The 23046-nt window shown below is 57.6% G+C and overlaps 1 protein-coding gene across 1 annotated transcript in view; it reads right to left on the reverse strand.

Moving 5' to 3' along the window:
- Nucleotides 1–23046, reverse strand: part of LOC6604442 — a 43658-nt gene continuing 20612 nt past the window's right edge. Inside the window, 21 exon segments of the mRNA XM_026989386.1 lie at nt 1–664; nt 757–1182; nt 1255–1311; nt 1314–3748; nt 3750–4362; nt 4429–5433; nt 5493–5687; nt 5748–5948; nt 6246–7926; nt 7989–8008; nt 8093–9022; nt 9092–9757; nt 16761–17732; nt 17805–18464; nt 18531–18845; nt 18906–20522; nt 20586–20900; nt 20962–22224; nt 22293–22324; nt 22326–22611; nt 22675–22986. Coding sequence (XP_026845187.1) covers nt 423–664; nt 757–1182; nt 1255–1311; nt 1314–3748; nt 3750–4362; nt 4429–5433; nt 5493–5687; nt 5748–5948; nt 6246–7926; nt 7989–8008; nt 8093–9022; nt 9092–9757; nt 16761–17732; nt 17805–18464; nt 18531–18845; nt 18906–20522; nt 20586–20900; nt 20962–22224; nt 22293–22324; nt 22326–22611; nt 22675–22986 — 14243 coding nt within the window. The 3' untranslated portion in view covers nt 1–422.

The raw sequence follows: 23046 nt of genomic DNA on the forward strand, positions 1-23046 counted from the left end.
GCTACACTACGCAAAATTCTCATATTAGTGGGAAAGAGAGAACATTAAACGTTAATACAAATAATAAAATTATTTTCTTAAGCTACTATTATTATTTGCATGCATTTTGCTTACATACAATTCTCGCTTTTTACACTTTCGTTTTCTTTCGTTTTACGTTTTACGGCCATTAGTCCGGCCCGTTTTTCCTCTTTCTGCTCACAAACGTACTTTTGTTTTTCTTTGATTCATTCTTCACATTTTCATTGAAATATCATTAGATGTTTTGCATTTTGCAGAACTTTTTGCACGTGCCTCTCAAATATTCACATTAATTTAAACTTCTGTGAAGATTACCCTTTTTCTCTGGTATTGGTGTTTTTTCTTATTTTTCTTATCGACTAAGGTTTTATAGCTAGGTGTGTGTGTTTCCAGTGTTGTGTTTAGGAGATGTAGTCTGGCGTTGGCTCGGGCACAGCGTCGGGGTTGGAAAAGAGTGGGTTGGGGAACTCTGGCGGATGTGGCAGCGGGGCTATGGTCTTTGGTCGCCTTCTGTAGGCCATTAGCCAGCAGGAGACGGCCACGGCGACAGCCACAAGAGCCAATAGAGCCGTGATAACCAAGGCAATGATTAGTCCCACCATCGAAACGCATATATCCTCCACTCGCTGTGCCGCCGGTTTGACTAGAGGATGGCACGAAAGGTAAAAAGTTAGTGTGTGAAAATGAGAATGAGAGGAATCCCATTGGAATCATCCCTAGGGGGCTACTACTCACTGTTGGCATCATTCAGGCCTGGACCGCTGCGCTTCTCGAATGTGAGAATAGCATTCGATGAGATGGTTATCTCCTCGCGTAGCTGACCCTCAACCCCTGAGTTGGTGGCAATGGCTGTCGTGTCGCTTGAGTTGTCGGCTATAGAGCGGCGACGTCGCCCAAAGGCATTGTAGCCACCACAATTGACGGGCTGGCATCGGCCGAAGCAGACGCGTATGTTGCACTGGAATCGGATGTTGTCGCTCGAGGGGAACTTGAAGGCATTAAAGCTGGCCAGCAGACTGTTGGTGTCCGGGTTATATTCCCAGTTGCCAAAGATGCTGGTGTCCGTGGCACAGCCGTTCTCGTCTGTCACCAGATACTCGTTCTGGACATTGTCCTCCATGGTCTTGGCTATGCAGGAGCGGGCAAAGCCACCATAAATAGCTGTGGGGAGAAACATTAGGCGGATACGGTTAGGATACTGTTCAGATGTGGTTTTGGGGTTCAATTTCTTACTGGCTGGCTCGACATCCACTTGCAGCTTGAGATTGTCGCCGATTTCGGCCGAATTCCAGCTGTGGTCAGCATAGACACGTTGAAGCCTAGGGTTACGTTCTTCTCGCCCGTCTGGTAGACGCACTTGATGTTGTACGCCTGGGCCTTGTAGGTGACTAGCTTGGGATGCTTCTGGATGACCAGGACAAAGCTGGCCACATCCTTCACCGCCTGCATGCCACAGCTGCCGAAGTGCACGCGGAAGATTTCGGTGCGTGGCACCGTCTCGCCGTTCAGATTGACAACACGACGGCAGTCCTCATCCTTGCTGTGGCCCTTTACGTAAAGCACGCCATTGAAGCCGGGCTCTTTGATGTGGATTTCTACTTGAACACCATCGGCCAGGCAGCTGACGACCATGTCGGGTCTGGGGAAGTCGGTGCGGAAGTTGGTGTGGTTACAATGCAGTTCCGGATTGCCCGTGTAGCCCGTAATGCACTGGCACTGGGCACGATGGTTGATGGCATTGCAGAAGGCATTCACTCCACACACCTTGGTCAGGCAGGGATCCTCGCAGGTCTTGGTATCCAGATTGCAGTACCGATTGTCCGCGCACTGGTCGTTGGTGGTACACTCTGGCGGCTCCTCCGGCTGGCACTCTCCTCGGGGCGTCAGGCTGTAGCCCAGCTCAATGGGACAGGTGCAGCGACCACGCTCGTCGATGACCATGCCACGCTCTAGAGCGCATATGCAATGGCCGCTTTCGTCGATGCGGAAGCCTTGCTCCACTTGGCAAGGGGTGCAGTACTCGTAAATGTCCAGAGCGGTGCCCGGTGGGCATACACACTGTCCGTCCACATCGCGCACGAAGCCCTTTTCGATGACGCAGAGCGATCGCTTGTCGCACTGCACAGCCGCATTGCCGGTGTAGCCCTCGAGGCATTCGCAGATCATGGTCCTTACTGGGAGGGTGTCGCGCACGCGGCACTCAGCATTGACGCCGCACGGCTGTGTGGCATTGCAGGGATTCACGCACTCGCCACGCAGACAAGCCTTCTGGCTGGGGCAGTCGCCGTCGCTAATGCAGATGGGGATATGGCGTTCCGTTTCGCATCCATTGCGTCCGGGTACAGTACCGGGCGGGCAGGCGCATTGCGGACGATGCTGATAGACCTTGCAGAGTTCGTCTTGGCCACAGATGGCCGTTGTAGCGCAGGGATCGTTGCACTTGCCGTTCACACACGCTCTGTCCGTGGGACACTCGTCGTCGGTGCGGCAGCCCAGTGGCGTGCATCCAAGACGGGCGTTTCCACCATGACCGGGAGCGCATTCGCACTCGGCCCGATGATTGATGGCCAAACATTGGGCATTGGAGCCGCATTGTTCACCCTGGCAGGCGGGCACGCAGAGTTGGTTGCGGCACGCATGCGTGCCGGGGCAGTCCGCATTGATGTTGCAATCGATCTTGGCGCATTCGAACTCGGGATTGCCCTCGTAGCCCTGGCGACAAGTGCATACAGGCTTGTGGTCCTTGATGCGGCACTCGGCGTTCACGCCGCAGTTGCACGGGTCGCGGCAGATGCCGTTCAGGCAGGACTTGTCGGCGGCACAGTCAGAGTCCGATATGCAGCCACCCACCTTGACGATGCCGGTAGTGGGCTTGCAGCTGCCGCTGCCGCTGCTGATGTATCCATCCGGACAGATGCAGATCATGGTACGTACTGGGGACGTGGGCGTCATCTGGCACTGAGCAGGCCGCTGGCAGGGCTCCAGGACGAGGCAAGGATCCACGCATTGCTCGTTGATGCATGCCTGTCGCGAGGGGCAGTCCGTGTCCAGCACGCAGACGGGCTGCGGCTGGGGACGGCAGTCCACGTAAGGATTGCCAACAAAGTCGGAAGGACAGCGACAGACAGCCAGGTGGTTCTGGGGGCGGCACTCGGCGCGCGGGGCACATGCATTGTGGTAGACGCAGGGATTCACGCACTGCTCGTTCTGGCAAGTCTTGTCCGTGGGGCAGTCGTTGTTGCTGCTGCAGCCGATGATGCGGCAGCGTTCGTACGGATTGCCGCGGTATCCGCTGAGGCAGCGGCACTGGGCGTGGTTTGACTGCACGAAGCACTCGGCATTGGGTCCGCAGGGGTCGTTGATGAGGCAGGGATTGATGCAGTCGCCGTTGATGCAGGCCTTGCCAGAATCGCACTCACCATCCACGCGGCAGCCGATCGAGCGGCAGGCGGCATAGGGATTGCCTTCGAAGCCATCCTGGCAGCTGCAAACCGCACGATGTTGGGTCACCTGGCAGATGGCGTTGGTGCCACAGTTACATGGGTTGCGGCACTGGCGATGGATGCACGCCTCTTGGTCGGGACAATCCTGGTCACTTTCACAGCCCGGTGGACTGGCCAGCACCAGTTGGCGGCACTCGCCACTGGCGTCTGGCACCTGGGACTCGGGACACTCGCAGACCATGGTCCGCACTGGGACACTATCGAGGACACTGCACTGGGCGGTGCGGGCACTTGGCATCGATGCAGGCCAGACCGCTGGGACAGTCACCATCATCGCGGCACACGGGCTCCACGGGTCGGCGTTCGCAGTAGGCATACGGATTGCCCAGAGGCATTTGCTCCGGACAGCGGCAGACGGCTCGATGCTGCAGGGCCTGACAGATGGCATTCTGGCCACACGGATCCACGCACTGGTTGGATACACAGGCCAGGTTCGAGGCACAGTCGTAGTCCGAGTGGCATTCGAGGCGCAGACAGCGCACGAATGGATCTCCCTCCAGGCCAGCGGGACAACGACAGTTGGCACGATGATTGTGTCCGTAGCATTCGGCATTCAATGCACAGGGATCGACCACCAGGCAGGGATTGATGCATTCGCGATTCAAGCACTGCTTGTCACCACTGCACTCGTCATCCGATTGGCAGCCAATGGCCACGCAGCCGAACTGGGCATTGCCCGAGAATCCTGGCTTGCAGTAGCAGATGGGACGATGGTTCTTAACGCTGCATTCGGCATTCGGTCCGCAGTTGCAGGGACTGACGCACTGGGCATTGATGCACGCCTCTGTCACAGGACAATCGCTACTGGACTTGCAGCCGACGGTTATCACATCAGAAGCTGTACGAAGGAAAGTGTTGGAATTACAATCTATTGGAATTGGGACTTTATGAGCTGTGTACGTACGTGGCAGACAGCGATCCTTGGGATTGCCCGAATAGCCAGGCGGGCAGCGGCAGATGGCCTTCCTCTGCTGCACATGGCAGTAGGCACCGATGCCGCAGGCATCCGCAGCACATGGACTCACACACAATTCGTTGCGGCACGTCTTGTCCCTGGGGCAGTCGTCATCTCGCGTACAGCCTGGCTCTGGACTCTTCGGCAGGCCGATCTCTGTGGAATAGCATTCGATGCGAGGATTGCCCTGGTAGCCGGCGGGACAGCTGCACTGTGCATAGTGATCCCGCGATGTACATTGGGCATTGACGCCACACTTTTCGAGGCGGCAGGCGTCCAGGCAGTTTCCATTCGAACAGACCTCAGGATTGGCGCACTCGGAGCTGTGCTGACAGCCACCACTGGGCGGGGCAATGGGTCTCCTGATGGCCACACAGTTGCCCGAGTTATCGGTGACCGTGTCGCTGGGACACTTGCAGATCATGGTGCGAAGTGGCAGGGTATCGAGGACGGCACAGGTCTGTTGGGGACTGCACACATGAGGAGTAGCACAAGGATCTGCACAGCGTTCGTTGATGCAGGCAAGCTTCGAGGGACACTCGGCATCCTGTGTGCACTCCGGAGCCTGTGGGGTTCGCTGTGGCATATCGCACTGGACAAACGGATTGCCCTGGTATCCTGCGCGGCACTCACACTGCGGCTGATGGCGTCGACCCACACAGATGGCGTTCAAAGCACAGGTCTCCTGCTCGCAGACGGGCCGGCAAACGCGGTTTAGGCGGTCGCAGGCTTTGTGATCGGCGCAATCCTCGTTGTATTGACAATGGCCGGTTATGCAGGCCACGAAGGGACTGCCCTGAGTGCCGGCCGGACAGCTGCAGACAGCCTGGTGATTCTGTGGCAAACATTGGGCTCCACTGCCGCAACGCACTTGTCCATGGGTGCAGGGATTCACGCAGTTCTCGTTCAAACAAGCCTTGTCGTAGGGACAATCGGCATTGATTTTGCATTCAGCTGTGAAATAAAGAGTTTGTTTAGGTATCTTAGGACTTGTCAAGAGTCTCTCCACTTACGTTTGTAACATTGGACTTGCGGATCACCGCCCCAGCCAGCGGGACAGTAGCATGTGGGACGAGAGTTCTGCACACGACATTCGGCATTGCCGGCACAAGGATTGGCCTCGGCACATGGGTCCTGGCAACGCTTATTGATGCACGCCGTGGTTGGCGAGCACTCAGAGTCGTGTGTGCATCCAGCTGTGATTTGAGCTGCATAGGACCATATCATAAATAAAACGCAATCGATATAGAGGCTTCAATGGGTCTTACGTGGCTGGTAGCAATTGGTGAACGGATCTCCTTGGGTGCCTTGAGGGCAGCTGCAAATGGCGCGATGCTGCTGGGCCAGACACTGGGCTGTTCGGGCGCAAGGGAAGCCATCCAGGCAGGGATTGACACAGTTGCCAGCGCGACAGGCTTCCGTATCCTGGCACTGATCGTGCGATGTGCAGCCCAGGTCTTGAGCGGGTTCTAGTGCAGAGGAAAATGCAAAAGATTAGCAGGGTTTTGGTAGTACAATTAGACATGTTATTGGCATGTGCAAGAGTTAAGAGTTATAGAGTGCTTGCTAATATATGTATAACTGCAAAGGTCGTGCATATATGCTCGAAAGATCGGGTATTAAAGAATCAGAGATATATATATTATATTTTTCAGCACTTTACACACAACTAAAACTCTGCTGCAATGAGAGAGAAGCAAACTCAAAAGTAAAGCAAAAAGCAGAATTAATCAATGATCGATCCTGGACTTGGACCGATGCCTCACCTTTGCGACATCCAATGTCGGCATCACCCACATAGCCAGGCTCACAGCGGCACGTCATGGTGCGCAGGGGCAGTGTGTCGACCACGTCGCAGATGGCATTGGCGCCACACGGATGGGTCACAGCGCATGGGTTCTTGCATTCGCCTGAGAAGCAGGCCAGCTTGCTGGGACACTCGGCATCCATGGTGCAGCCCTCGGGTTGCACGGGCACCAGGTCACAGCGTATGGCGGGATTTCCACTGAAGCCGGCCGGGAAGCGGCACTGGGCGCGATGGTTGTCCACACGACACTGGGCACCGATGCCGCAGTTGCACGGATCCTCGCATCTCTCGTTGCGGCAGGCCAAATGGAACGAGCACTCGTCGTCGCTTCGGCACTCCGGTCGCTCGCAGCGCACCAGAGGATTGCCGCGGTATCCATCCGGACAGTGGCAGCGCGCGCGGTGGTTGAAGTCGGCGCGACAGGTGGCTCCTGCGCCGCACTGGGTGAAGCTGCAGGGATCCACACACTTTTCGTTGATGCAGGCCTCGGTAGGGGCGCATTCGGTGTCGGAGCGACAGCCGAGTAGGTAGCAATGCTGCAGGGCATTGCCCGAGTATCCCTCGTTGCAGACGCACAGCGGACGATGGAGCTGGACATGGCAGCGGGCCTGTTGGGCGCAGAGATTGGTCTGCTCGCAGGGATTTCTGCACACCTGGTTGATGCAGGCCTTGTCATTGGTGCATTCTGCATCGCTGACGCACTCCGGCTTCGGGGGCTCCAGCTGTGGGATCTGCCGCAGACACTGGGCGTATGACGAGCCATAGAAGTCGGGTGGACAGCTGCAGACAGCTTTGTGGTTGATGGCACGACAGATGGCATTGAGGCCGCAGGCCTGCAGACACGGGTCGCGGCACTTCTGGCTAACGCAGGCGCGATCGCGGGAGCAGTCCTCGTTGATCACACACTCAGGATAGCTGCAGGTGGCAGCGCCATTGTGGACACGACAGATGCCGTTGCTGCGACAGGGCGATGGGTTGCAGGGATCCACTGGCTCTGCTTGGCGCGGTGTCTCGCACTGGACGAACGGATTACCCACCATGTTGGCGGGGCAACTGCAGACGGGGCTGTGGTTGATGGTCTGACATACGGCTCCGTAGCCGCATTCGCCCACGCAATCATCCACGCACTTGGCATTGATGCAGGCCTTATCCTTGGCGCAGTCCGAGCTCAGAGTGCACTCCGGGCGACAGCCCTGGGCCAGAGGATTCCCAAAGAATCCTGGCAAACACTCACACACGGCCTTCTCGCTCTGCACTCGGCACACGGAGTTGGGTCCACACGGCGAGGGATAGCAGGGATCGGAGACAGGTGGTGGGGCCAGCAGGCGCGTGCACTGCACAAAGGCATTGCCCGTGTATCCTGCCGGACAGGAGCAGATCGGTATGTGGTTGTTCATGTTGCACATCGCCTCCAGGCCGCACACTCCCGGGCAGGGATCCACGCATTTGCTGCGCGCACAGGCCCTGTTCGCAGGACACTCGGAGTTGCCCACGCACTCGGGGCGACAGCCCACGTAGGGATTCCCTATATACTCCTGCTGGCTGCATTCGCACACATAGCTCTGGCCGGTCACACGGCAGTCGGCATTGGTGCCGCAGGGCGATGGATAGCAGGGGTTCTTCGGTGTGGCTGGTGGCTCCTGCAATGGTGGTTCTGCAAAGGGTAAAGATTACGGAAAAATTTGGTTAAATGGAATCCTACAGGTGGAGGTCGGTCCCTGCCTGAATACAATATGCAAACTTGTTTCGGGGTCGGGGAATGGGAATGGGCATGGGCGGTGGGGAAGGAGAGAGTCTTATTCTTACTTTGGCACAGGCGGAAAGGATCCCCGGTCATGCCGCTAGGGCACTGACAGTTGGGCGTGTGCAGCCGGACCACGCATAGGGCGTTCTGGCCACAGCTGCCGGGACAGGGATCGGTGCAGCGCTGATTGATGCAGGCCAGGCTATTGGAGCACTCGTCGTTGCTGACACACTCGGGTCGGCAGTTGGGAGGTGTGCCCTGGAACTCTGGCAAGCAGCGGCACTGCGCCTGACCCTTCTCATTGCTGCACTGGGAGTTGGGGCCGCAGGGCGATGGGTAGCAGGGATCGCGCACAGCATTGGATTCGGGTCTTCGCACAATCACTAGATGACACTGGGAGTAGGCATTGCCGGTGTAACCGGGGCTGCACTCGCAGTGCGCTCTGTGCTGCACCGCCTGGCAGATGGCATTGAGACCGCATTGTCCTGGACAGGGATCCACACATTTCTGGTTGATGCACGCGTGCACCTGGGAGCAGTCGGAGCTGGCGTAGCACTCCGGACGGCAGTTGGGAGGCTGACCGAAGTAGCCCGCCAGGCAGGAGCAGATGGCCACGTCGTTTCTCTCCAGGCATTGGGCGTTGTCTCCGCATGGTGATGGATGGCAGGGATTGGGCGGACGCGCGGGGGGCTCATCGCGCAGCGGGGAGCAGGACACAAACGCGTTGCCCGTCATTCGCTCAGGACAGTGGCACATCGCAATATGGTTGACGGCATTGCAGAGGGCATTCGGTGCACAGTTTCCTGGGCAGGGATCGACGCACTTTTGTCGCACGCAGGCCCTGTTCCTCGGACAGTCCGAGTTCAGGACGCACTCGGGCCGGCAGCCAGTGTACGGATCGCCCTGATATTCGGGCAGACACGAGCACTGACCATCGCGGCACTGGGCATTGGCGCCGCAGGGTGACGGCTGGCACGGATCGGAGATCGGAGCTGTAAAAGAGGTTTGGCCGGGATTAGAAGAGACCACATAGGGGGCTGTAAAATGGAGGGCTGGCATACTCGTCGGGGGCGGCGTTGGTGGCACGATCCGACAGCTGGTGAATGGATCTCCGGTATAGCCACTGGGACACGAGCAGCTCGGCGTGTGATTGATCACGTTGCAGAGGGCGGCAAAGCCGCAGGCACCCGGACAGGGGTCGCGACACTTCTCGTTGATGCACGCCTGGCTGCTGGGACACTCCGCATTGATGGTGCACTCGGGCCGGCAGTTGGGAGCAGCGCCCACATAATTGGGCAGGCAGCTGCAGCTGGCTCCTCCGTTCACCTCCCGACACTGGGAGTAAGGTCCACAGGGCGAGGGATAACAGGGATCACGAGGAGGGTCCTCCGACTTTGGTGGCTTTGGTGGTGGGGGATTGGGCAGACAGCGGGTCAAGGCATCGCCCGTGAACCCGGGCAGACACGAGCAGAGCGGACTGTGATTCCTCACATGACACTGGGCGTTCAGACCACAGGAGCCGGGACAGGGATCCTGGCACTTCTGATTGATGCACGCCTTGTCCGCAGGACACTCGGCACTGATCACACACTCGGGACGGCAGGCGGGCGGCGTGCCTACAAACTCGGGCAGACAGGAGCATATGGCCTGGCCCTGGGACTCGCGACACTGGGCATTGGCACCGCATGGCGATGGCTGGCAGGGATTCACGTATTCCGGAGGCGTGGCTATATAGGAGGTTGAGAATATTGGAGTATTTAGAATTCGTACAAATCACATGACCATGGCGAAGCGTTTAGCGATTAAAAAGGCAACCAAAAGCGTATATAGTTTCGTAAAAAGCTAGCATATTGTCACAGAGCATTTTAGACGCGAAATTCGAAAGCGTTCAGGGCGGCAACGGTGGGCAAGGAGCAAAAATAAACAGCACCATGCCCACGACGTTTAATAGACTTTATCAGATGTACCCTATGGTAGGCTAGGTGTCGGGCACTGCGTTGTTTGGAAGTCACATTATGGCAAAGAGCTAGCATTTTCGATGAGAGATTCGATGGATTTAGGGGTTTACCGATGATAAAGAGATGACCGAATAAAGAGAAGGCGTAAGACTGAGAATTGAGTACTGCATTTTGGAGGAATTGAGCACAGCGTTGTTTTTCAAAGAGAGCGGAAGTGGCATCAATATCGGGGCTATATGGAGGTAGCTTATTCGAAGAGAGACTGGATGGGTTTAGGGGTTTAACGATGATGCTTAAGGATACCTTACCTACCTAAGGTTAGCCCTCTCTATATGCCGTCAAGGAGATGACGTCAAGGAGATGACGGCATATAGCCCTTCTTAGCCCTCTCTATATGCCGTCAAGGAGATGACGTCAAGGAGATGACGGCATATAGAGAGGGCTAAGAAGGCATAAGACTGAGAATTTAGAGCTGAATTTTGAAGGAATTGAGCACTGCGTTGTTTTTTAGAGAGAGTGGAAGTGGCATCAATATCGGGTTTATATGGAGGTAGCTTATACGATAAGAGACTCGATGGATTTAGGGGTTTAACGATGATGCTTAAGGTTACAAGGAGATGACGGCATATAGAGAGGGCTGAGAAGGCATAATCTCAGTCTTATTGTTGTATTATTGAGTACTGCATTGTTTTTTAGAGCAAGAGGAAAGAGACGCATTAGGATTAGGGCGATTCTTAGAGTTCGTTTCTTACGTTCATGTTGCACCCTACGACATGCGAGGTAGGGATTTCCAATAAAACCCTCGTGGCACTCGCAGACGGGGCTGTGATTAATGGCCAGACAATGGGCATTGGGGCCGCAGGCACCGGGACAGGGATCGCGACACTTCCCGCCGAGGCACGCTCTGTCACTTCTGCAATCCGAATTGACCGTACACTCGGGGCGACAGATCTCATACGGATTGCCGTAATAATCGGGCAGGCACTGGCATACGCTCATATCATGGTTGGGTCGACAAATGGCATTGATGCCGCAAGGACTGGGTTGGCAAGGTACAGGCACAGGTACAACCACATCCCTCACGGGCGCAGGACGAGCACAAATGCTATACGCATTGCCCACGTAGCCCTCGGGGCAATAGCAGATGGGGCTGTGGGACACCACACGACAAAGAGCCAGTTGGCCACAGGTGCCAGGGCACGGATCGATGCACTTATGGTTTCTGCATGCCTTGTCGGCTGGACAGTCGGCGCTGCTTACGCACTCGGGCCGACAGTGGGGTGGGGTTCCCCTGGGGTATTGGGGCAGGCATGAGCAGCGGGCAGAGCCGCCTACCGTGGCCTGACACTCGGAGTGGGGGCCACAAGGTGAGGGCAGACATGGGTTAACTTCGTCGCGAGGAGGTGGTGGCAAAACTGAAAGAGTAAGACGTGAGATCAGGATGGGGTTTGGGTTTGGGTTTAAGTTTGGGTTTAGAGGGTTCTCCGGCATACCTATGGGCTGACACGATAGCAAGGGGTTGCCCGTGAGATGGGGCAGACACAGACAGCGGGGACTGTGGCTCTGCACGTGGCATATGGCCCGTATGCCGCATGCCCCCGGGCAGGGATCGCGACACTTGAGATTCAGGCAATACTTGTCCAGAGCACAATCGGAGTTCGAGGTGCATTCGGGACGACAGGCGGGTGGTGTGCCAATGTATCCCGGGAGGCAGTAGCAAATCGCCTGCTCATGATAGGCCCGACAGTTGGCATTGGGTCCACATGGCGAAGGTCGGCACGGATTGATGGGCGTACGCTGTGGTATCACCGCGGGCAATGTGGTTGGAGGCGGCTCTGTTGTGGCTGGGATGGGATCGCAGCGCACAAAGGCATCGCCTTGCATTCTATCCGGGCAGGAGCAGGTCGCCAAATGGTTGTAGACATGGCAGAGTGCGTTCAGTCCGCATGTTCCTGGACAGGGGTCCTGGCACTTTTGATTGATGCATGCCTTGTCCCGGGCACACTCTGTGTTCAGGACGCACTCTGGACGACAGCCAAAGTAGGGATCGCCTCGGTATTCCGGCAGGCAACGGCATTTCTCATCATGACACACCGCATTGGGTCCGCATATCGAAGGATAACAGGGATCCTTTTGGACTATGGGTTCATGCTGTATCGGTGTTGGTTGGCAGGAAACGAAAGAATCTCCTGTGTATCCAGAGCGACAGAAGCAATGGGGCACATGTTCATGCACTCGACACACTGCCTCATAGCCGCATGATCCCGGGCAGGGATCGCGACACTTTTCATTTATGCACGCCAGCGCCGAGGGACAGTCAGATTGGACGACACACTCCGGCCGACAGTTGGGCGGAGTTCCTCTGTAGTTGGGCAGACAGACGCACGCGGCCGCTCCAAAGCGATTGTGGCACTGCGAGTACGGTCCGCAGGGCGATGGGTAGCAGGGATTGAACTCGAAAACGGGCCTTGCCACACCATAGTTGGGTCGACGAGTGGGTCCTGGTTGTGCTACGGATGGTATGTTGATAATTCCAGGTGTAGGTTGTGGGTAGGGTTGTGGCTGTGGCCTCTGAGTCTCGTTGTTGACATCGAACATAGGTTGTTGGGGTGCCGCAGGAGAAGGTTGTGGCACCGAAGGGATATTTACCACTCCGGGAGTAGGTACATAAATCGGTGGTGATGGTTGTGATGGTATATTGATCACTCCAGGCACAGGTTTTGGTACGGGAGTTGGGTAACTGACGTCCTGGATAGGCGGATTCTGTGACGGATACGTGGGCTGTGGCATCGAAGGAATGTTTACTACACCCGGTTGTGGTTGTGGGTGTGGAGTTGGCCTTGGTGGAGCCGGAACATATATTGGTTGCTGGGGCACCGGGTATACTGGCCGGGGAGGCGAGGGTATATTGATGACACCTGGTATCGACGGCGGCGGTGGATAGTACACGTCGTATATGGCAGGGCTCTGCACAATCGGCGGCTGAGGGGAGGGATACACTTGTTGCGGCGGCACAGAAGGAACATTGATCACTCCCGGCTGTGGTGCAGGTTTCACAGGGCTCACAGGTGACGGTGTAAATATTGGACGTTGCGATACAGGTGCCACAGGCTGCGGCAGAGATGGGATATTCACTATCACTGGCCTCTGGGGCACTGGGGAGTGTGGCGTGGGGTAGTTCACATCGTAAACTGGCGGCTGGGGTGTGGGATACACTGGTTGCACCACGGATGGTATATTTACAACACCAACAGGTCTTTCAGGGATCGGTGTCTGAGGCGTTGGATAATGGACGCCATGAATGGGAGGCCGGGGCTGCGGTACAGAGGGAATATTAATTATTCCTGGCTGTGGTGCAGGTGGCACAGAGTTCAAGGGTGTTGACAAATAAACTGGCGGTTGATGCGACGGCGGTATCGGTTGCGGTACAGAAGGAATATTAAACACTCCCGGCTGTGGTGCTGGTGTCGGTTGCGGTACAGAAGGAATATTAATCACTCCCGGCTGTGGTGCAGGTGTCGGTTGCGGTACAGAAGGAATATTAACCACTCCCGGCTGTGGTGCAGGTGTCGGTTGCGGTTGCGGTACGGAAGGTATATTCACAATTACACAATTACATCGTAGATCGGTGGCTGGGGTGATGGGTAGACAGGTTGGGGCACCGAAGGTATATTAACGACTCCTGGCTGCGGCGAAGGGTGTGGCACTGAAGGAATATTGACAACTCCAGGTTGCTGGTGACTCGGTGTCTGGGGCGTGGGATAGTTCACATCGTAAACGGGCGGCTGGGGTGACGGATACACTGGCTGTGGCACGGAGGGAATGTTCACTATTCCAGGCTGTGGTGCAGGTGTGGCGTTCGCCGGCGTTGGTATAAATACTGGTCGTTTCGGAACTACAGGCACGGGCTGTGGCACAGAAGGAATATTTACTATTCCTCCTGGCTGTTGTGGAACCGAAGATGGATAGTTGACAACTCCAGGCTGCTGTTGAATCGGTGTTTCGGGTGACGGAACATTGGAAATCGTCGGTTGTGGCGAAGGATACGTGGGGATGTTTACAACTCCTGGTTGTTGTGGAATTGATTGTGGAGGGTATTGTGGTCTTGGGTACTGGACATCATGGATGGGTGGCTGGTTGGGGATATTGACAATTCCCGGCTGCGGTTGTTGAATGTACACCAATCCGGGAATTGCAACTGGGTAGGGTGGTGATGGGGTGTCGTATATCTGTTGGGGTCTTTCGGCTGTCGCGACTGTCGGGAAATGAGTGACCAAGGGATTGGGGTTGTTAGGCTTTGAACCGTTTATACTATCGGCGATTGTATTCTTACGTCTGGTGGGGATCTCGTAGCAACGGGTGAGCGGATCACCGGTGTGCGAGGCGATGCAGTAGCAGATGGGACTGTGATAATGCACCCGGCACACGGCATTCAAGCCGCAGATTCCTGGACAGGGATCGACGCACTTGAGATGGATACACGCCCTGTCAAGGGCACACTCTGAGTTCAAAGTACACTCGGGACGACACTGGGGCGGGGTTCCGTAGAAATCGGGCAGACAGGAGCAAACGCCTTGGTCATTCGATGGCTGACACCTGGCATTGGGTCCACAGGGCGAGGGATCACATGGAGTTAAGGGTGCTGGGGCGGACGAAAGGATTAGACTGGGAGTCGATGGGGGATTGCATGTTGGATGCTTACATTCCTGGACAACGGGCAGCGGGGCGCAGTAGACCAGAGGATTACCCGTGTAGCCGCTGAAGCACTGGCAATGGGGCAAATGATCCAGGACGTGGCACTCGGCGTTGAGGCCGCAGGTGCCGGGACACGGGTCGCGACACTTTTGCTGCACGCACGCCCTGTGCGACGCACAGTCGGAATTGAGAATACACTCTGGACGGCAGGCATCGTAGGGATTGCCGTAGTAATCCGGCAAACAGACGCACGAGGCAATGCCTCTCTGCTGACTGCATCGAGCATTGGCCCCGCAGGGATTCGGTTCGCACGGATTGCGGATGGGCTGATCGTGTTGCAGTACTTCTATGGCCGTTGTGGGGGGTATCGCGGGGGATTCGTAGGAGGGCCGACGTGCTGGCGGCAGACACGAGTTGAATGGATTACCCACCAGCCCGGGGGCACAAACACAGTTGGGCTGGTGATTGTACGTCCGGCAGATCGCATTGTAGCCGCAGAGACCGGGACAGGGATCCTGGCACTTCCAATTGATGCACGCCCTGTCGCCGGGACACTCGCTGTTGGCAATGCACTCGGGTCGGCAGTAGGGTGGCACGCCCAGATACTCGGGCAGGCAGCGGCAGATGGCATTGAGGCCATCCTCATTGCTGCACTGTGAGTGGGGGCCGCAGGGAGTTGGCTGGCAGGGATCGATGGGTTCCCGTTGGACAGGAGCTAAACCGATAACCTGGCATTGGGAGTACGGACTGCCCGTGTACCCTGCCGGGCAAACGCACTGCGGACTGTGGTTGATCACATGGCATTCGGCCAGATAGCCACAGGCGCCAGGACAAGGATCGCGACACTTTTGGTTAACGCACGAGAGGCTCGGGTAACACTCGGAGTCGCTGACGCACTCTGGCCGACAGTCGGGCGGACTGCCGTAATAGCCAGGCAGGCAGGTGCATTCCGCGCGATAACCAATCTCTCGACACTGTCCATGGGCGCCACAGGGCGATGGCTGGCAGGGATGCAGCTGAATGGGTGAATCCTGCTGCTGCTTTGGCTGGCAAAGCACGAAAGGATTTCCCTGCTGGCCGTCCGGACAGTGACACAGGGCCACATGATTCTGGACTCTGCAGTGGGCTCCGGAGCCACAAGTTCCCGGGCACGGATCCACGCAGCGATTGCGTATGCATGCCTTATCCGAGGGACACTCTGTGCTCAGCACGCACTCGGGACGACAGCCCGCATAGGGATCGCCCTGGTAGAGTGGCAGACAACTGCAGACGCCGTTCGAGCACTGGGCACTGGGACCACAGGGGGAAGGATGACAGGGATCATCTTCAACAACAATAGGAGTCACTGGAGGCGGAGACGGAGCTGGCGCTGGATAGCAGCGGTAGAAGGGATCTCCAAGGTATCCTTGCGGACAAGAGCAGGTGGGGACATGATTGAGGACCGAGCACTGGGCGTACAGACCGCAGGCACCGGGGCAAGGATCGCGGCACTTCTGGTTGATGCACGCCCGATGGCCGGGACAGTCGGAGTTGAGGGTGCACTCGGGTCGACAGTGGGGAGGAGTGCCGTAGTAGGAGTCCAGACAGGTGCAGACACCTTGTCCGTACTCCTCGCGACACTGGGCATACTGTCCGCAGGGGGAGGGCACGCAGGGATCTACAGGAGACGACTGTCGAATGGGTTGATGGGGAGGTCGAGCAGGTAATGGCAGGCATCGGGTGAAGGCATCGCCGGTGTAGCCGGGCGGACAGGAGCACAGGGCTCGGTGTTGATGCGCCTGACAAATGGCATTCTGCCCGCAAGCGCCTGGACACGGATCGGAGCAATGTCTGGCCACACAGGCCCTATCGTGGGGACACTCGGGATTGGTGGTGCATTCGGGTCGACAGGCAGGCGGCGAGCCATAATAATCGGGCAGACAGCGACAGACAGCCTGTCCCTGGGCTACGCTACACTCAGAGTTGGGACCACAGGGCGGGGGCTGGCAGGGATTAACCGGTTCGATTGCTGGAGGGGTGCAGAAGGGTGCAAACGTGTTGGTCGATTGTGGGTTAGTGCAAAGGGTGGGTTGCTTACGTTCCGCCTGGATAGGCACCGCATGGCAATGGCGATAGGCATCCCCTCTGTAGCCGGGATAGCAACTACAGATGGGGATGTGATTGACGACCTGGCATTGGGCATTCGGTGCACAGCTACCAGGACAGGGGTCGCGACAATGTTGGTTCAAGCAGGCCAAATGGCCGGAGCAGTCCGAATTGACGACACACTCGGGTCGGCAGCCCTCGTAGGGATTGCCGTAGGTCTCGGGCAGGCACTGGCATGCCGCAGCTCCTCCTTGCTGTCTGCACATGGCATTGCTACCGCATGGGTTCTGCGCGCACGGATTGATCTGGTCTCGTTCTATTGCTGGTCTTGGACGGCAGCCCGTGTAGGGGTCTCCGATGTAGTCTCCAATGCACAGGCACGAGGGCACATGGCTCACGACCTGGCAGCTGGCTGCCTGTCCGCACAAACCAGGACACGGATCGCGGCACTTCTGCCGGATGCATGCCAATTGGTTTGGGCACTCGGAGGATGTTATGCACTCTGGTCGACAGTTGGGTGGCGGTCCTATGTAGCCTTCAAGGCACTTGCAGATGGCTTGATCGCCTTGTTCCGTGCACTGGGCATTCGATCCACATGGGGATGGATGACAGGGATACACAGGGAGGGGCTCTCGCTGCACAACCGCTGGTGGTATCTGCTGACACAGGGAGAAGGCATTTCCCGCGTATCCTGCGGGACAACTGCAGTGCGGGACATGTCGGATGACCTGGCAGTTGGCAAATTGTCCGCAGGCCCCGGGGCAGGGATCGCGACACTGCTGATTGAGGCACGCCAAGTGGGGGGCACAGTCCGAGTTGATGGTGCATTCCGGTCGACATCTGGGCGGGACACCGAAGTATCCACTCAAGCAGGAGCACACGGCCTGCTGGTTGGCCTCGCGACACTGGGCATTAGATCCACAGGGCGATGGCTGGCAGGGATTAGGGGGCTCCACGGGAGAAGCTAAACAACAGACGGGGGAGGATGAATTAGGTGGAGGGGTTTCTTCAACAAAGGATTTCCAATGGAACCTACATTGAACAAGGATGGTCGTACACTGGATGAAGGCATTTCCGGAAGTCCCGGGTGGACAGAGGCAAATGGGTATGTGGTTGCGCACCTCACAAACGGCGCCCACACCACAGGCCCCCGGACAGGGATCCACGCATTTGCTGCGCTGACAGGCCCTGTCCCGGGCACACTCTGAATTCAGGACACACTCCGGGCGACAGCCCACATACGCATTGCCATCGAACTCTGCGAGACAGTTGCACTGTCCTCCGGCACTGCAAACGGCATTGGGGCCGCATGGCGAGGGATTGCAGGCATCCCGTAGTACTGGAACCGGAGCTGGAGGAGGTTGGGGTCTGCAGCTGACAAAGGGATTGCCCTGATAGCCAGGGGGGCAGCTACAGATGGGCGTGTGATTGATGACGTTGCACTGGGCCAGCAGGCCACAGGAGCCGGGACAGGGATCGCGGCACTTCTCGCTGATGCAGGCCAAGTGCGAGGCGCAGTCTGGATTGATCACACACTCCGGCTTGCACTGAGGCGGGACACCAAAGTATCCTGGCAGGCAGGAGCACACGGCCTGGGTGCCCTGTGCTCTGCACTGGCCGAAGGTGCCGCAGGGCGAGGGTGCACACGGGTCGCGGTAGATATCCTTGGGCGGAGCATCATAGCTAATGACGGGTCCTGCAAATGGTTTGTTTGGTTTGTTTGTGTTAGGAAAGTCCAAAGGGTGGATCATTGGAGTCTTACGGATCGGCTGGCAGCCACTGAAGGCATCTCCAGTGTAGCCGGGCAGACAACTGCAAAGCGGACTGTGGTTGAGGACACGGCATTGGGCATTGCTGCCGCAGATCCCCGGACAGGGATCGACGCAGTGGTGTTGCACGCATGGCCTGGTCAAGTCGCACTCGCTGGAGATGGTACACTCGGGCCTACAAGCAGGCGGGGATCCAACAAAGTCTGGCAGGCATTTGCATATAGCTTGACCATTCGCCTCGCGACAGTGGGCATTGGGTCCGCAAGGCGAGGGCTGGCAGGGACGGGAGGCAATGGGTTCGGGCAGGGCTGCAGGGAGGACGAAAATGTGGGGTGAGTCTGCCAAGGGAACGTCAAGGAGTGTCTTACGATTACGCAGGAGGCTGCAATAGGTGTATGGATTGCCCTGGTAGCCCGCCAGGCACTGGCATTGTGGCAGATGATGGCGCACTTGGCACAGGGCATTGGAGCCGCAGGTGCCTGGACAGGGATCGCGACAGTGTTGATTGACACACGCCAAATGGCTGGGACAGTCCGTGTTGAGGACACACTCTGGACGACAGCCCTCGTAGGGATTGCCAATGGTGTCGGGCAGGCACTGGCATGCCCCTGCTCCATTACGTTCGCTGCAAACGGCATTGGCGCCACAAGGACTGGGCACGCACGGATTGAGTGGTGTCTCTGGGACATCGCGCACCACTTGACAGCCAAAGAAGGGATGGCCATTGTATCCAGCGAGGCACGTACACATGGGCGTATGATTGATCACATAGCACTCCGCATTCAGGCCACAGACTCCGGGGCAGGGATCGCGGCACTTTTCGTTGCGGCAGGCCAGATTCGTGGGACAATCGGAGTTGGATACGCATTCCGGCCGGCAGTCGGGTGGTGTGCCCACAAATCCAGCGAGGCAGCTGCATTGGGCGTTGATTCCTTGGACGCGACACTCTGCATTGGCGCCACACGGCGAGGGTTGACAGGAATCCAGCGGAACAGGGTCCTGCCTGGCAGGTGCAGGCGGAGGTTGACGGTGGCATGCCACAAATGGATTTCCAGTAAACGATTGGATGCAGTGGCAGTTGGGACTGTGATTGATCACGCGACACTCGGCATTGAGGCCGCAGGATCCCGGACAGGGATCGCCACACTGTTGCTGCAGACACGCCAAGTGAAGCGGACATTCCGCATTGCTTACGCATTCCGGACGGCAGGATGGTGGCGTGCCCACAAATTGTGGCAGACACGAGCACACGGCCTGGCCATTGATGTGACGACATTGGGCATTTGGTCCGCAAGGCGAGGGCTGACAGGGATCGGCTATGATGGGGGGATCCTGAGCTGGCGGCGGCAGTGGTCGGCACTGAGAGAAGGCATTGCCAGTCATTCCCGGGGGACAATGGCACATGGCCACGTGTCGGTGGACCTCACAGATGGCACTGGATCCACAAGTGCCGGGACAGGGATCGATGCACTTGTTCCGCACGCACGCCTTGTCCCAGTCGCATTCCGCACTCAGGACGCACTCGGGTCGACAGCCAATCAATGGATTTCCGATGAACTCTGGCAGACAGCTGCATCTTCCTTGCTGGCAGACGGCATTGGCACCGCACGTAATCGAGGCGCAGGGATCGCTGGTATCCTGTTGTGGTGGTGGATCGCGTGGCCGAGCATGGCAGGATGTGAATGGGTTGCCGATCAGTCCTGGAGCACACTGACACGTGGGACTGTGGTTGATCACCGTGCAGAAGGCGTTGAAGCCACAGGCTCCTGGACAGGGATCGCGACAGTGCTGCTGTTGACACGCCAGATGCGAGGGACAATCCTCGGCGATGGTGCATTCGGGTCGGCAGTTGGGTGGAGTGCCGTAGTACGCGGGGAGGCAGGTACAGGTGGCAGAGCCTTGGTTGTCTCTACACTCCGCATACTGGCCGCAGGGCGATGGTAAGCAGGGATCGCGATACACATCCAAGAGCGGGGGAAGGGGTGCTAAAAAGGGGTAGGATAGATTTACAGATTCTTCTTCTGCTTGGGTGTAGACTCTTCTCTTACGTGGCAGGGGCAGGCATCGGGAGAAAGCATCGCCAGTGAACCCTGGACGACAACTACAGATGGGGGCATACTGGAAGACGCGACATTCGGCATTGGAGCCGCACACTCTAGGACAGGGATCGCCACACTTTTGATTGAGGCATGCCTTGTCACGGGAACACTCCCCATTCGAGACGCACTCGGGCCGACAGTTAGGCGGAGCCCCCACATATTCCGGTAGACACGAGCAGATGGCCTGCTCGTTGTTCTCACGACACTGGGAGTTGGGGCCACAGGGCGAGGGCTGGCATGGATTTACGTACTCCTTGAGAATAGCTAAGGACGGTTTGCGTAGGGTTAGGGCTAATCTTGGGACACAGACAGATCTTCAACTCACGTTTCTCTGGCAGACGACAGTAGCTGTAGGGATCCCCTAGGAATCCGCTGAGACAATGACAGGTGGGAAGGTGATTGATCACGCGACAGGCAGCATTCAGGGCACAAACCCCGGGACACGGATCGCGGCACTTCAGCTGGTGGCAGGACTTATCCGACGGACAGTCGCTGTCGGCCACACACTCGGGACGACAGGCCTCGTAGGGATTGCCATAGTATTCGGGTAGGCACTGGCAGGAGCCGGCATTGCCCTCGCGGCGACACACAGCATTGGCCCCACAGGGATTCGGGGAGCAAGGCTGGACATATTCGATTTGTTGAACGATCGGAGGCTGGTGGCAGGCGGTGAATGGATCCCCCGTGAAGCCGGGCAGGCAATGGCACATGGTGGCGTGGCTTATCGCATGGCACTGGGCATTGGAGCCACAAACGCCCGGACAGGGATCGCGGCAGTGCTGACTGATGCAGGCCCTGTCAAAGGGACACTCCGAATTGGTCACACACTCTGGCCGGCAGTTGGGCGGCGTTCCAATGTAGCTGGGAAGACAGCTACACTGTGCCTGATCTCCCAGAGCAAGGCACTGGGCATAGGGTCCGCAAGGAGAGGGCTGACAGGGGTTCCTGGGGGGTTCCTCATCGCGACGCACTGGTTCCGGGAAGCAGCCCGCGAAGGGGTTGCCATTGTGTTGCGGCGGACAGCTGCAGATTGGAGCATGATTGACCACATGACAGAGGGCGTTGAAGCCACAGGTTCCGGGACAGGGATCGATGCAGTGCTGCCGCTGGCAGGCCAGTCGCGGCAGACAATCCGAATTGTGGGTGCACTCGGGCCGACAATTGGGTGGCGTACCCACATAGTCCTCAATGCAGGAGCAGACGGCATTGTTGTTGAGTACGCGGCAACGGCTGTTGGGGCCGCACGGTGACGGTGCGCAAGGATCGGGTGGAGTCAATGCCACAGGTGGGAACTCGCACTGGATGAAGGCATTGCCTGTCATCTGCTCTGGACAGCGGCACATGGCGATGTGATTGATCGTATCGCATATGGCATTGGGGGCACAGGTGCCCGGACAGGGATCCACACACTTGTGGCGCACACAGGCCCGATCCTTCGAACAGTCGGCATTCAGGACACACTCTGGGCGGCAGCCCCTGTAGGGATCCCCCTGGTAGTCCCCAATACACGAACACTGACCGTTCGAGCACTGAGCATTGGGTCCGCAGGGCGAGGGATGGCAGGGATCATCAAGGGCAATGGGTGTGGCTATGGGTGGAGTATAGGTAGGGGTTGAGAGATGTTTACAGCAGGATGCTTTTCCATTCGATTCTTACGTGGTGGCTGGGGTTCTGGGTAACAATTGGTGGGGGGGACACTGACAGCTCGGCACATGGTTACGCGTGGTGCAGAGGGCGTTGTAGGCACAGGAGCCGGGGCATGGATCCACACACCTCTGGTTGATGCACGCCCGGCTGGACAGGCACTCGGAACTCTGGGTACACTCGGGTCGGCAGTTCGGCGGCAGACCAAAGTAGTTGGAGAGACAGCTACAGATGGCCTGACCCTGGGACTGCCTGCACTGGGAATTGGCACCGCAAGGGGACGGCTGGCAGGGATCGCTTACAATGTCGTAGAGTATATGCGTTGTGGGAGCTGATCGAATGGGAAGGATGTTAAGAGGACATACACTCTCTGGGGAGGGGAGAAACGACTTACGAGGCAATGGATAGCAACGGGTGAATGGGTCTCCCGTGTAGCCTGGCTGACAGGAACAGAGTGGGGCATGGTTCATTCCAAGACAATTGGCATTGCTGCCACAGGCACCTGGACAGGGATCCACACACTTGTGGCGCACACAGGCCCTGTCCAGACTACACTCGGAGGAGACCGTACACTCGGGACGACAGCCAGGCGGACTGCCCACGTACTCGGGCAGACAGGAGCAAGTGGCCAGGCCATTCAGTTCACGGCACTGGGAGTTGGGGCCACAGGGAGAGGGCTGGCAGGGATTCATATACTCACGAATGGCTGGAATGGGAGAGGGAAGAGCTCTATAGAGCGATACAGGGATTTCTGATGTCTGCTTAC

This window comes from Drosophila persimilis, unplaced genomic scaffold (assembly GCF_003286085.1).
Source record: "Drosophila persimilis strain 14011-0111.01,24,50 unplaced genomic scaffold, DperRS2 tig00000233-arrow-arrow-pilon, whole genome shotgun sequence".
Classification (NCBI taxonomy): domain Eukaryota; kingdom Metazoa; phylum Arthropoda; class Insecta; order Diptera; family Drosophilidae; genus Drosophila; species Drosophila persimilis.